The sequence below is a fragment of the Lactuca serriola genome, chromosome 5, assembly GCF_051521515.1.
Source record: "Lactuca serriola cultivar US96UC23 chromosome 5, Lser_US96UC23_V15, whole genome shotgun sequence".
NCBI classification, from domain to species: Eukaryota; Viridiplantae; Streptophyta; class Magnoliopsida; order Asterales; family Asteraceae; genus Lactuca; species Lactuca serriola.
The window spans coordinates 266,002,766-266,016,790 of NC_136412.1; the positions used below are offsets into that span (position 1 = coordinate 266,002,766).

Below are 14,025 nucleotides of genomic sequence, written 5' to 3' on the forward strand. Positions count from 1 at the left end.
TCACTATGCAGCAAATCACATAATCATTCAACACATCAGATAACAAAATGAAGGTTTTATATTATTTCTTGAAACGATTACATAGGTGTTCAAGTTTACCCTAGACTATGCCTCTACTAGGCTACATCATACGAAACTATGGCTACTGCATAATCCGATCTTCGGGTAAGAAGTCCTCATTCTTGATTCCTTGCATGGTTCTCTGCTTCGTCGAGGATCATGTGAAATGCCCTTGGCCTTGGTGGCGTTTCTGGTCTTGCTGCTTTATTTTTCCTTGGGCAGTCTCTGGACATGTGCCCCTTGCCTCCACATCCATAGCATACTTTGTCATTATGTGTGCAGTCTTTGGAATAGTGACCCGTCCTCCCACACTTGTAACAACTCACTTCTTCGTTGCACTTCCCACCATGCTTCTTCTTGCATTTATCACACCATCTCGCTTCACCTCCATCTCCTCCTCCAAGCTTTGAGAATTTGCTTTCCTTGTTGGACCTTGAAGATCCTTCAAACTTCCGCTTCTCTCCTTCCTTATCTTTTTCTAGACCCTTTTCTCTTATCTGGGCCTCTACGTTCTTAGCTGCCCTAACAGCTGTTTTCAAGGTAGTTGCCATTTTGACCATTGGGCCAAAGTCAGTGGGAAGTCCGTTAGCAAACCTATCAATCTTGGAGAGTTCAGTAGGCACCAAGTAGGGGAATAACTTCATCCTCTCGGTGAATGCGGTGGCATACTCATCAACACTCATCTTCCCTTTCTTCAGGTTCTGAAACTCGTTGTTTAGGTCTATCAGATCTATCTCCGAGCAGTACTGCATTTTCAACTGTTCCAGGAACTCCTCCCATGACATCCTTATGGCTTCTCCTCGTGGCATCGTATCTGCCAATAGCTTCCACCAGCTCAAGACTCTAGTTTTCAGTTGTCTTACGGCGAAGACGGTCCTCTGTTTCTCGCTACAGTCGCAGCTCTCAAACACCATTTCCATCTCGGAGATCCAATCCATAATCTCAACCGGCTTTGGGCTTCCTGAGAGGCTTGGTGGTTTCGCACCCAAGAAATTCTTGTACATCTGCCCATCCTTGTTGTTTCTCCCTTCCGGGCCATCCGTTTGCTCACCTTGAGTCCCAACTTGACTCACTTGGCGGCTGTAGTTCCCTTCCTCAGATTGCTCGGGAATTAGTTCGGGTTGCTCAATGGGCATAGTAGGTTCGTCCCTATTCAACATCCATCTCATTTCTTCCCTTTGTTCAACCAACATAGCCCGAATCATGGCTTGAACTCCAGCCATGGTGACTGGCTCAGGCGCAACTTCTTCTACAACAGGTATTTGCTGAACCACTGGGGGTTGGTTCCTGTTCCCATTTGCGTTTATGTTTCTGCTACGGGTCCTTACCATCTCGATCTATACACCGAATAAGATGAATTTAGACCTTTACTTGACGTTTAAATCATCCTTATCACTCCGAAACGTTTACATGCTAGTTCTAATATCGTAGTCGTACGTTTAGAATCCTAAACACATAAGGTTTCCAGATCCGGTCGGCAACAGACCATAGATCCGAACAATTAACAACATATCATGCACAAAGCATTTAGCACATAAAAGCATTTTAGGCACAATTCCTAAAATAAGCTAGTGCTCACACCTCACAATCATCACTTAGCATTCTAAGTTTAAGTCTAGAAATAAATCCATATTCCTAGTTCGCTTAAACTAATGCTCTGATACCAACTGTGACATCCCCAATTTTCACGGCCAGAAAAGACCGATTTTGTTTATGCTTTATAAAATTCAGAGTACTTCATTTCATAAAATGGTTGCGGAATTTGTTCCCAGAAAAACATGGTAAATACATTATTAAAACATTTTCGAAGGAACGTATTTATTTCATTTTAAAACGTTTGGGATGTCATCGTTAATACAGAAACATAAGCATAAACAGAACTTACAATTATTTACACTAGTGGTCTACATCTCTTTAAATCTCTCAGTGTAATGTCACTTCGTATCGTCACCTGTGATATAAATAAACTGAGTGGGTCAGGTTGGGAAACCTGGTGAGTACATAAGGTTTTCAACCCACAATAATATAATTATTATGTTCAATCATCAAACAATTAACCCAATTACCCATCCCCATTATCTTCTTACTCTTAAGGATTTAACATAAGAGTCATCTATCCTGCATTCATTTATTCCGAAGTCCCTTACTTCCAGGGTTATAGGACTGGCACTAAATCCATAGTTGTCGATGTTCGTTCGTAAAGCACTAAGTCCATAGCTGCTATATCCTACTCATCGGGTACTGAATCCATAGCTACCAGTGTTCAATAGGTACTAAGTCCATAGCTACCAATTCCTAATAGGTACTAAATCCATAGCTACCAACGTCTAACAGGTACTAAGTCCATAGCTACCGGCGTTTGTCCCATAGGCACTAAGTCTATAGCTGCCAATGTATGCTCTCATCATATTCTATCTCTCATCATTCATCTACCCATCTCATACCCAACATATTCGTATATATAAAATACGTATACAGTTTAAATTCTTTAAAACATGTATAAAACGTTCATCCAGCATAGACAGCAAGTATTCAGATAATATGCACACATAGCACGTAGTTTATATAAAATACTTCATATCTATGTGTAAGATGAAAGGGACTATGCACTCACCTGATTAGGTGGTGAGTCGGCACTCGGACATCACTTCGTTGCTCTTAAAACAATTTCCTTGACAAAACCTAGTATCAATATGACGAGGGTTTAGTCTGACGTTAACCGTGACTAATTTATAGTCTAGCTATTATTATTATTATATAAGCGTTAAATAACACTCAATATAACTCATAATAATAGCCCAAATAATTATTTTAAAGTCCTAATAACATTACTATATCGAAACATAAGCTATGCTAAAGATAGGGTAGGCGTAGCTCACTTACAGCGAGTTTTCTCGAAAACCGGGCTTCGCTAGAGCAGCGTTTCCGAGCCGAAAGACCCTTTTTCTCGGGAATCCGAGAGCCTCAGGGCTTCCTTCGGGTGCTAGGGGGTTTACCTAGGCTTTAGGGGGGGGGGGGTTTGGGAGGCTAGAGAGAGAAACTAGAGAGAGAAAGTGAGTTTGGGATGAAGAGAAGTGAATGCCCGACACCTCTATTTATAGGGTGAATTCCTGACGGACTCGCCGAGTCGGTTCACTGACTCGCCGAGTCAGTGCCACGTGTCATCATCTGATGGCTTTCCTTGGGGAGAAAGCCTTGGCCCATATTCAGCCACGTCACCCCTTTTGCAGCAGCACCCTGCCGACTTCTAAACCCCGTAACTTTCGCATACGAGCTCCGTTTTCGACGATCTTTATATCCACGCGTAGGTAAAATCAAGATCTACAACTTTCGTTTACCGATCTCAAAGTTAACAGTAGGAGGCGTTTAGATTGTTAAATGACCGCGAAGAATTCATAACTCCTTCATACGAACTCCGTTTTCGTCCATAGTTTTACCGTTGAGTTCCTATTAATGATATCTTCAACTCTCATTTAGGTCGCGTAAGCCAAAAACCGCTCGAACTAAAATTCGAGTTTCGGGCCGTGCACTGCTAAGCCGAATCTTAGAAAAATCATAACTTCCTCATACGAAGTCAGATTTGGGCGTTCTTTTTATCGACGCTCTTAGTTTAACATATTCTAAAACTTTTGTTTAGATTGCTAAGGCTAAATCTCGCTCTATCATAAATTTACTATTTACGCTTCCCGGTGTTGTGCCGGTTTTGCCTTAAAACTTCGACGGGCCATAACTTCTTCGTTATAACTCGGATTTCGGCGTTCTTTAATTATATGCACGGAAACCTTGAGAGATATTCTACAACTTGGTTAAGATTATTTATTCTAAATAATCTTTTGTCGAAAAGTCGTTTTCGACCCCTATTGCCTCTAATTTGACTAGCCCGGATCTACGGGCATTACAGTTGTTAGGACCGGTGGGTAGTCAGCACCCCAGAATTGCCCGGCAGTGTGTATGATATGTGATTGTATAGTATGTGGTAAGATGGGGGAACTCACTAAGCTTCGTGCTTACAGTTTTCAGTTTTGGTTTCAGGTACCTCTTCTTCGAAGGGGAAGGAGCCGGCACGGTAGCGGTACATCACACACACGCTTTGTATTCCGCGCTATGGGATCCGCCTGGGGTTTTGTACTCTGATAGTATTATGTTTTACTAAATGGTTTCCAGACAAACAACATCTTTTATGAAATGTCATGATCCGTGAATGTTTTATTTGTAATGTTTTGCAAATTGTATGTTTTAAAAATGAAATTTTTGGCTCGTATTTTTGGGATGTTACAATACAATGTACTTTCTTGAAATAAAGTTACAAAATGGGTGCATGAAATGCATCTAACATTCACCTACACCAGACAATTTGTCTTCATGACTGCATACTTCATCTTGTTCATCTTTAAGCCATTCAGGAAGATAGACACCAAGATGATCTATGTATATAGTAACTACACAGCCGCAAGCGTACCCTATTTCGATGAAATCCATATAGTTGGAATCATTGGCTATTATCCTCAATCCATTAAGAAACTTAATGTTGGGCATGCAGCAATAAACATTGACACATCTTTCAGTGGAAAATATTTCAACAAACAACACAAAGTCGTTCTTATCCATCCCAGCAAAATCGACATCCTCAAACCTTTGCTCCGCTCCATTTGAGTAAGTGATAACAAGGTACCTCGTAAAAATACCTGCAAAATGAAGATCGATCTTCATGTGTACGATCATTGCAAAGATCGAGTTGAGCGATTTAGGAGAAGAACATTTGAAGAAAGGATAGGAACAAAAAAAGCAGAAGAATGAGACGAAAGACATAGTTGAGTGTTCTTCAAGTGTTTTAGTAGGTGAATTAATTATTCCTACATGGAAATTGAGGTGACTATTTTTAATATAGGTGGCATTATGTGGCATATGTGACCTTATGAATAGGGGTTCACCGGATGACCCTTCACATTTTTCATAATGGCCTTTTAAATCGGTAAAATACAAGTACGTACCCTTAAAACGCAAAAAAAAATGAGGGACTTTTTAAACCAATATATTAAACATGGTTGAGCTACAGTGACAATAACTCTAAAAATTATAAACAACTTTTCTACCAAATTTAAATACATACATGAAAAATCAAGTAGAAAAAATTATCAGAGTGATATTTGAGGTAATATATATATATATATATATATATATATATATATATATATATATATATATATATATATATATATAAGATAAAAAAAAACTATACACAAGGTTAAAGTAGATAAAAGTATAAGTAAAAGTACAATTTTAACTAAGTAATTAGTAATGAGTTAGGTTATTTGGATAAAATTTTATATACTTTAAATTATACTATAAATATATTCTTTGTATTATTTTTAAATATTAATATATACTGGGGCCAGTCTAGGGTCGGTGACTAGGGATATCCTCATCCCCACATTTTTATTCGTGGATTCCCAATCACCGGTCAACTGAGGATTCATTAGTCAAAACAGGTGCGAGTTTCGGGTTCCCCAACGTTAAGTTTTTTTCGATCCCTGGGATGTACGTATATCAGTCGTTATAAAAATATTTAATATAGTTTTATTTTTATGATTCTTCAACAGATAAAAATGATGAGTTTTTTTTCCTAAAATCTTGAAGTAAAAAATTCAATTATCAACCATTAATGCATTTCCCATGGATTTCTTCATACATGATACCAACTCTACCAATATGTATAAATTCTGAAGAATTTCACTTATATCCTTGTAACCTTAATAATTATTTAAACTTTAAACTACATGTATATTTGTACGAAACCTATAAACTCACGTATATACTTAAATACTCAATTTAATTATAGTTAATGACTAATTCTATATGTACCCCACCCCCAAAAAAACACTTTTTGTAGTAGCACACTAATTAATTTATATTAAAATTAAAAAACACTATCTTCAAATTAGATTATAATTAAATTAGTAAAATATTTATTTGCATTTTTTCCCATAATTGATCTCCTTATTCACGATATGATTATTCATGACCTGATTTTTGCCACTTCATATTCATCATAATAAATTGTTATTCTTAATCAATTGCTAAACAATATATTTCATCTCCTATACTTGATTTAGCAGACCTGCGATTATTCACCTCTAAACAATTTGCGATTATTCACCACTAAACAATTTTGTTCTTTTTCGGGTTCTTCAGTTCCATGAGACCTACGATCGACTACATCCAAATATCTATTTATATGCTTGGGATTTTTATGGGAGGAGTGTAATATTATAATGTTACAAGTTAATTAGTTTTTTAATAATAAAAATATCAATTTAAAAATAGTATTTTTAATTTTTGAAGTAGATTAATTATAATTAAATTAAATATTTGATTATACACGTGAGTTTATAGGTTCTATAATGATATACATATAATTTAAAATTTTAAAAAGATATAGACGAAATTATCCTAAAATCAATGGCCTGAAAGTAGTTGATGGTTGAATTCAGTTTATAAGAAAGTCATTTTAATTTGATATATTAATGTTGAGAAATGGTTGAAGGTTAAAGAAAACCTAAGATTTTATGTAAAATGTGAGCAAAAGGGTGGCACTATTGTTAACGAGTTTCCAAAATTGTTTATTTTTAGTGTACTTGGGTGCTATTGTTTTTTGGCGTTCTTAGGTGCTAAGTGTTTATTAATGTTAATGTGACAGTATGTTCCATTGCGCTTCAACGACTCAACATTAGATACGAGACCAAATGTCGGAAAATTATAAATATGCTGTCTTTGATAGAATCTCACGATCACAATTTTGCAAAGTGGAAACTATCGTATATAGAATCTCGACCTTTACAATCTTAGTGTTATACCTTCAAAGTATATATATTAATATGGTCTCATCCCAAACAAATAAACATATGCAATAATTTTATTCACTTTATGTCAATTTGGTTAATTAAATTTAGCCTAACACTGTTGACAACCTATCTCCACAGTGCCAAAAGATCTATATACTTTCAATCTAGGAATGAGAAATCTAATAGTAAAATCAAAATAGAATTCTCCATCAACATCCCCTGGCGTACACGTTTTCTAGTGCCATTTGTCCAAACAAATATGGTGACTTAGCTTCAGTAGTAGTAGTATCATCATTACAAATCTTCGTTGTGGCCCTCTGAAGAGCTTGAAGAACATCCTCCTTGATCACAAAATCACCCCCTAACAACATACCCAAACACAATCAAGACATTGCTATGTCTAAACACTTAAGTAATTAAATGTTAAGTTTAGCACAAACCTCTACGAGCAGCAAGCATTACAGCCTCATTAGCTATATTTTCAAGATCAGCCCCAACTAACCCTGGTGTACGTGAAGCAACAAGGTCACAAATGACTTGTTTGTCCTCCTCCATTGGTACCTTTTGTAAATGGGAAAATGACTTAAAAGCCCAATGAAGTTTTCAAACCGTTCAAGAAACCCCAATCATGTTTTGTCTGTTCAAAAAAACCCAACAAACTTAACATTTTGTCTAAAAAGCCCAACGAAGTTACACTTTCCTGAAAGTCAAATAAGAGAAACAGATGACGTGACTTATTACCGTATTGGAAAAGTGACTTGTTAGGCCAACGAAGTTTCCAAAACGTTTAAAAAAATCCAATCATGTTTTGACTGTTCAAAAAAAACCCAACGAACTTAAACAAAACAAAATTGGGATTTTTTGTACGGTTTGAAACTTTGTTGGACTTTTTAGACAAAATGTTAAGTTCGTTAGGTTTTTTCAAACAATCAAAACAAGATTGGGGTTTTTTGAATGGTTTGGAAACTTCGTTGGGCTTTTAAGTCATTTTCCCTTTGTAAATATAAAGCAAAAATCGTTCTCCTTCCATCTTCATCCGGTTTATCCACAACCACTTTCCTGGAAAACCGACCCGGTCTCATCAAAGCAGAATCCAGCAGCTCGGGTCTGTTAGTAGCAGCTATAACCACCACAGTTGCACCCTTCTCAAACCCATCCATCTCTGTTAAAAGCTAATACATCAAAAGACCAGATTCTATGTCAACTATTTGATTGTTTGACTTTGACCATGAGAATTAAATTAAAATTATATTTACCTGGTTTAAAGTTTGGTCACGTTCACTATTAAAAGATGTTCCACGTTGCCCTCCAACAGCGTCTATCTCATCAATGAAAATAATAGACGGTGAATGTTTTCTGGCATCATGGAAAAGATCTCGAACACGCGCAGCTCCGTTACCAGGAAAAATCTCAACAAATTCACTAGCAGACATCGAAAAAAACGCCACGCCAGCTTCTCCGGCCACTGCACGGGCCAACAATGTTTTTCCCGTTCCTGGGGGACCCGCAAGCAAAACCCCTCGTGGTAATTTGGCCCCAAGTTTCATATATTTACTATCTCCTTTAATGCATAAGACAATCTACAAAAGCTCAACATGCATGCAGGATTTATAATCTTTCTTTCATCATATCCAAATTCATAATAATTAATAAGCAAGGGGACACATTAGTAAATTACCTCGAGAAGTTCAGCTTTCGCAGCATCAACTCCTTCCACATCAGCGAAAGTTATGAATTGTTTTGCACTCGGTTTTTTATTTTTAATTTTTCCAATATTTTGCCAACTGTATAGGTGATACCAATGATACCAGATATTGAGCAAGGTAGGGGCAAAATTAAACATTTCACCCAAAAACTCTTTCATTGATTCGTATAAAAGCTGCTGTGTCATTGGACAGGAGAAGATGACACGAAAATAGATATCCTTCATTATTCTGGATAAATGCTCAGACTCAACTACCCAAGGCGATGCGTGTAGTTTTGGTAGGACAAATGCTACAAATACACAAAAAGAAGCTCCGACTACAACCATGAATATCTTTCGACTCAATTTGCCATCAAACATCCTTGTTGTTTTAGGAGTTTTTCTTTTCACGTCTTGTGTGTCTGTAATGTAACTAAAGAAAATTATGCAATGAACTCCAGTTGTCAATGTAATGTAATCACGCATTAAAAAAAATGTTGCATACCATCTTCGGTCTCTGCAACAACAGTAGTACTGTCGTCTTTGGCCGCCCATTGACACACGAACTTCACAGATGATGTAGATAGTCAGTAATGTTACCGTACATATAAATCACACATAAACAAAATACCCATATACTTGCAACAAATATTTACCACAACTATATATATGAAGAAGAAATTAATTTAACAATAAAAATCAGTCCACGAACCTTTTTATCCGTTTGCACCACATCATCCCAACCCGACAAAAGGCCCCAAAAATCCGCGCAGTTCATGTTGCCACCGAAACCCTTGTGTTCCTGAGGAAAATCGTGAAAAAAAAACGGAATCTAAGAGTAAGAACATGGTGTATATGACTGCATAAGATTAGGAGATGCAGCATGCATGCATATGAAAAAGAAAAATAAATAGTATATTCCAGTTGACCTTTTTAAGGACTGGAGAGATAGGCACTGCAACATGGTTCGAAGAACGACGAAGAGACAGAGGATGCGTGGGGGAGGATGTTGGTGGAGTATATGAGAAACTCTTTTTCAAGCGAGAAGTACTCGAGAAACTACTTTTAAATCGAGGAGGAGGTTGTTGAGTGGATTTTAGGGCAATCATCATCACCGGAGGGATCAACAAAAGTGGAGTGGTCATCCAAAGGTTTCCCGTCGTCGCCATGGAGGCTTTTGGTGTCTGCGCAGCGTTCAATAAAAGGTTTGCCATCGGCATGGGAGCTTTTAGTGTATGCGCAATCATCATCGGCGGGTTCAACAAAAGATTTGCCATCGCCACTGAGGGTTTTGGTGTCTGCACAATGGTTTTTAAGGAATGAAGGAGTACGTGTGTTTATGGATGGCGGGAGCAGAGCGATAGGAGACTCAAGAGAGACGTAGGTTTTTGTAATCTATCAATCTGATGATACCTTAATGGCCAAGGAAAAAACCGAACAAAGAAAAAAAAAAACAAAGGAATATAAAGAACAAAAACGAACGAATAGGTTGCTTGGCGAACAGTGTCTAATTTGCTGCAATAGCCTTATTTATAAGGGCGCTGATATTTCCACCGCTTGTTTTCATCCATCCACAGACTTTATTAATAATTGACAATTATACCCTTTACTTAATTGTATAGTGTATTTTAATTTAATTATTCCTAGGCTTTTTAGGGTTGTTTCAGTTTCCAAACGAAGACGCAACCCACAACACGTTCATGAGGCTCAAATCTTCCTCATTTCGCTGCAATCTAATGAATTCACCTGGAATGTAGTGACCAGCAGCTATGCTTCACATTTTCCTTCCGAAACTATGTTGGTTCCACCGGTGATCAATCGGTTCAATATTTCCGGCAAACACTAGCAGAACCGGCAGCAACGAACCAGTTCGTAGATCCCCCTTTTTCTCTGATTTGGATTTTCCGACGGTTTTTCCCTTTTCGCCGATTTCTCAGATCCATTACCATTACGCTGGTTTACAAGTAACCTGAATGTGCGTGACATTTCCGGATTGGACCAGAAGTTGTCTGTGAAGTAGTTTGTTAAGTTTGTAGGACTTTATTTCGGAGCCCCGATGATGCAATTGTTTAGCAGATTGATGTTCAGTAGTTTAAAATGGCGTCTGTGTCAAGGTAGATAACACGCCTAACACACTCGATTCAAGTATATCACCCAAATAATTTAGGGCGTAGTTCAACGGGTTCTCGAGGGCCACACAAAATCTTCACGAAAAATGTTTATAGTCAGTCGTGTTAAGACTAAATCTCTCCGGTCACTGCATTCTGGTCCTTCAGACACACATAGGGCCGAAGATGGTTGAAGATTGCAACATCAAATTAAGGAGGAAAGTGGAAGAACGAGGTTTGTGAGGAAGAAGAAGCGTCGGGTTTAAAAATAATTAAATTTCTAAATATAGTTTATATTTAATAAAGGGTATAATTGTCAAATAACTATCAAGTTACGTGGATGAATAAAAAAAATATGTGGAAGAATCACCTCCCCAAGACATTATGATTTATAGATCTAAGAAATTTCCCATAATAAGATAAAATGAAGTCTTACAATTACATTAGATTTACGCCGCTTTAAAGCTTCACGTGCAAGATCTTCATATCCTTTACCAACAACAAGTTGTGCTCTTTTGTATCTACAAATTAAACTAAATAATACTATTATCCGGAAAAGACACCTTTTGTTTTTATAAAATAAAATAAAATAAAATAAAATAAAATAAAATAAAATAAAAAGTCTCAGGTCACTCACCCTCCTTTTTCTCACGCCTTACGTATCCCAACTCCAATCTGATTCTCCTGTTTTTTCTCTTTTCTCTAAATCATGAATTTAAAGCAAGCCTTTTTTTGACCTGTTTGATTGTTTAATAGTATCATGAAGAAAATGGAATGCGATAGTTAAGTGTTATTTGAAAGAGATCTGGAATAAGAATGAAGGAACAAGTTGCAGCGATGGTGTTTGACTGTAGTTTTATGGGTGGGTGAACAGTGGTCGTTGGAGAAGACAAATGGTGCAGCAATAAATCCCAAAAGTGAATTTGATGCATCGATAGTGTGGGTTTTGTACAGTTGTTCTGCTTAATTGTATGTGTATGTGGTGTATCTTGATTTACAGCGAGTATTTATGGATTGATAGGAATTAGCATTTAGAAGGAAAAAAAAAACTAAGAATGGTATTGTGATTAGGTTTTATTAGGTTTGACATTGTTCATGGACAAAAGGAGATTGAATCGGAGCATTTTGATCTCTCGTGTCTTGTTTTTCCTACGATATTTCATCCCAAAAAATGCTAGCAGTCATCAAGAGCAATTCACTGTTTATATATAAATACTGTCATGTTGATTTAAACACATGGATTTAAAAAAAAAATAATTGGATTTGCCCACGTGGATGAATACATACCGGCTTACCCATCCTTTTGCGAAAGTTAGTTACGTAATAATGACATTAACCCATAGATAAGAGCACACCTATCATTTGCACCTTTGTTTCGGGTATGAACAATTTCTATTTTGTTTTATATTATTTTTAAATATTTTATTCCTTTTATAAGATTTTCATTCGTTTGAAAATTCGCTAGTGACAGTTATTTTGATTCATAAAAATTACATTTGGACAGGGAGTCTAATTGACTTTTTAGGTTTTAGTACCTAAAGAAAGCAAGCATGTTACGATTGTGGCGAGAGAGTCTAATTGACTTTTTAGGTTCCAATTACCGTTTCTTGTACAAACAAATCAATAGCAAATCCTTTTAGGTACAACAAAAAGTTGGAATTTTTGTTCCATTGAGACTAATCCCAATCTAATGCCTTTGTCTAGTAAATGCAGAACAAGAATAAAATGCTACTGCAAGTTCCTTTGGCTTCATGGGTTAAATACAACAAGCAACACATAATTCATCCCTCAGGTGCAGGCCGTCGGTTTGCAAATAGTAAGTAGATACATCCCAAATAAGTCCAAATAAAATCAGAGAGAGATATTCTACTCTCGATACATCTCAAACATGAGATCCTTGTAGCCAGATTGCAAAACCGGGGATAGAAACAAAAACCAAAAAAAAAAAAAAGAATTTCAAATCCCGGATAACATGTTAACAAAAACCACAAATCAAAACCTAGCTATCTCCAAACCTGAAAAACAAGGCACCAGTCCCTGAGTTGTGCTTAACAGAATACTCTGCACTTACTAAACCAACTTTGGCACCGACACCATACGAGAAACCATGAGCAATTCGCCGTTGCACCTCCATTGAGCTCCCCAAATCAAGCCCAATCTCTGCAAACCCGTATACATATGATTTCTTCACTGGTATGCGCAATTCAGTTGCCAGCTGCAGTGAGGCAATGTGGTCAGTTAGTTTTGGACGATGTGGGAAGTCTAATGTTGCATATTGAGAGAGAGAGAGAGAGAGAGAGAGAGAGAGAGATTATAAACAAATCAATAGAATTATGCTGCTACTTGTTGTATTTAACCCAATAATAACATGAAAGGAACATGTACATACCTCAAGGATACTTCGGGCAGCACTAATCCTGCCCCTGTTGTAACCCCTCAAAGAGTAAGGCCCTCCAAGAGTGAAGGCATCGTACCTACGATGATCTCCCACACTGCCACCAAAATGACCATGAAGAACAAGCACCGGTGGTGGGACTTTGCCAGCACCTTCTTCAACGTCCTTTAATTGGATGAATTGTGTCGACGATACTTGATAACAACTGAAAAACTGCAAGTCACTTCCAATTCTCACCCCCGGATCAAACTACAATTAAGATACAATCCTTTCCATGTCGGTAGATATATTCCAAAACAGAGTAAACACACTTACTTAATGATGGTTATAGATTAGAAAAAATTGACCTCAAATACATCCCTCGCACCAACAAATGCTCCATTTACAAACTTGGTGGTGTCTCTTGTAACATTTAATTGTGCTAATACTATTCGGTCTTTTCTTGTGCCACTCGGTGTTGTTGGAGGGCCATCAGTACCACCACTAAGCAAAACCTTTTCACCACATGTTATCTCTTCCATTACAATTCCATATGTACAGCTGTTGTGACAAGTGAATTGTTATGAATCATACGGATAATACGGATAATAAGTATTTTGATTTCTGGAAAGTATCTTATTTTAGGAAATCATCTTGTTTCAGTTTTTAAATTTGGTAATTAGGATCATTTAGTATTTGAGTCGATTTGGGTGATCTTGTTTCCTTATTAGAGTCCTTGGTTTATCCCTATTTAAAGGGTAGTCGTTCATGAAATAAAATTATGCTTGAAGTCAATTGTTTTTAATATCTTAGAATAGTTTAACCTAGTCTCCTCTCAATAGGAGATTAGGTGTTAGTAATACTCACGGCTGTAGGAAGCACAACAGATCCTGTCACGAGATCTAGATCCCGGGTCATAACAAATTTGGTATGAGAGCCACTCGTGATGGCAACTCC

The 14,025-nt window shown here is 37.1% G+C and overlaps 2 protein-coding genes across 2 annotated transcripts; both read right to left on the reverse strand.

Moving 5' to 3' along the window:
- Positions 1 to 7,000: 7,000 nt before the first annotated feature.
- On the reverse strand, positions 7,001 to 9,863 carry LOC145050466 (uncharacterized). The gene is made up of 7 exons (XM_078998711.1): positions 9,516 to 9,863; positions 9,299 to 9,388; positions 9,092 to 9,152; positions 8,581 to 9,008; positions 8,159 to 8,482; positions 7,343 to 8,074; positions 7,001 to 7,263 (listed from the first exon to the last, which is right to left on the reverse strand). Exons 1-6 carry the CDS (start codon positions 9,861 to 9,863, stop codon positions 7,832 to 7,834), a joined length of 1,494 nt encoding a protein of 497 aa, XP_078854837.1. The 3' UTR covers positions 7,001 to 7,263; positions 7,343 to 7,831.
- A 2,557-nt stretch (positions 9,864 to 12,420) lies between these two features.
- On the reverse strand, positions 12,421 to 13,621 carry LOC145051611 (protein TOC75, chloroplastic-like). Its single transcript, XM_078999496.1, has 3 exons — positions 13,437 to 13,621; positions 13,084 to 13,338; positions 12,421 to 12,909 (listed from the first exon to the last, which is right to left on the reverse strand). The coding sequence occupies exons 1-3, from the start codon at positions 13,608 to 13,610 to the stop codon at positions 12,694 to 12,696; spliced, it is 645 nt and encodes a 214-aa protein (XP_078855622.1). The 5' UTR covers positions 13,611 to 13,621; the 3' UTR covers positions 12,421 to 12,693.
- Positions 13,622 to 14,025: the final 404 nt, after the last annotated feature.

Excerpts from the sequence above, each read along its gene's own strand:
- LOC145050466 (XM_078998711.1), bottom strand. The coding sequence starts at position 9,863 with ATGGCAAATCTTTTGTTGAACCCGCCGATGATGATTGCGCATACACTA. Across the intron at positions 9,009-9,091 it reads TGTTGCAGAGACCGAAGATG|ACACACAAGACGTGAAAAGA; the intron begins GTATGCAACATT and ends GTTACATTACAG. Across the intron at positions 8,075-8,158 it reads GTGACCAAACTTTAAACCAG|CTTTTAACAGAGATGGATGG; the intron begins GTAAATATAATT and ends TTGATGTATTAG.
- LOC145051611 (XM_078999496.1), bottom strand. The coding sequence starts at position 13,610 with ATGGAAGAGATAACATGTGGTGAAAAGGTTTTGCTTAGTGGTGGTACT. Across the intron at positions 13,339-13,436 it reads GTGCGAGGGATGTATTTGAG|TTTGATCCGGGGGTGAGAAT; the intron begins GTCAATTTTTTC and ends TCTTAATTGTAG. Across the intron at positions 12,910-13,083 it reads CTGCCCGAAGTATCCTTGAG|CTGGCAACTGAATTGCGCAT; the intron begins GTATGTACATGT and ends GCCTCACTGCAG.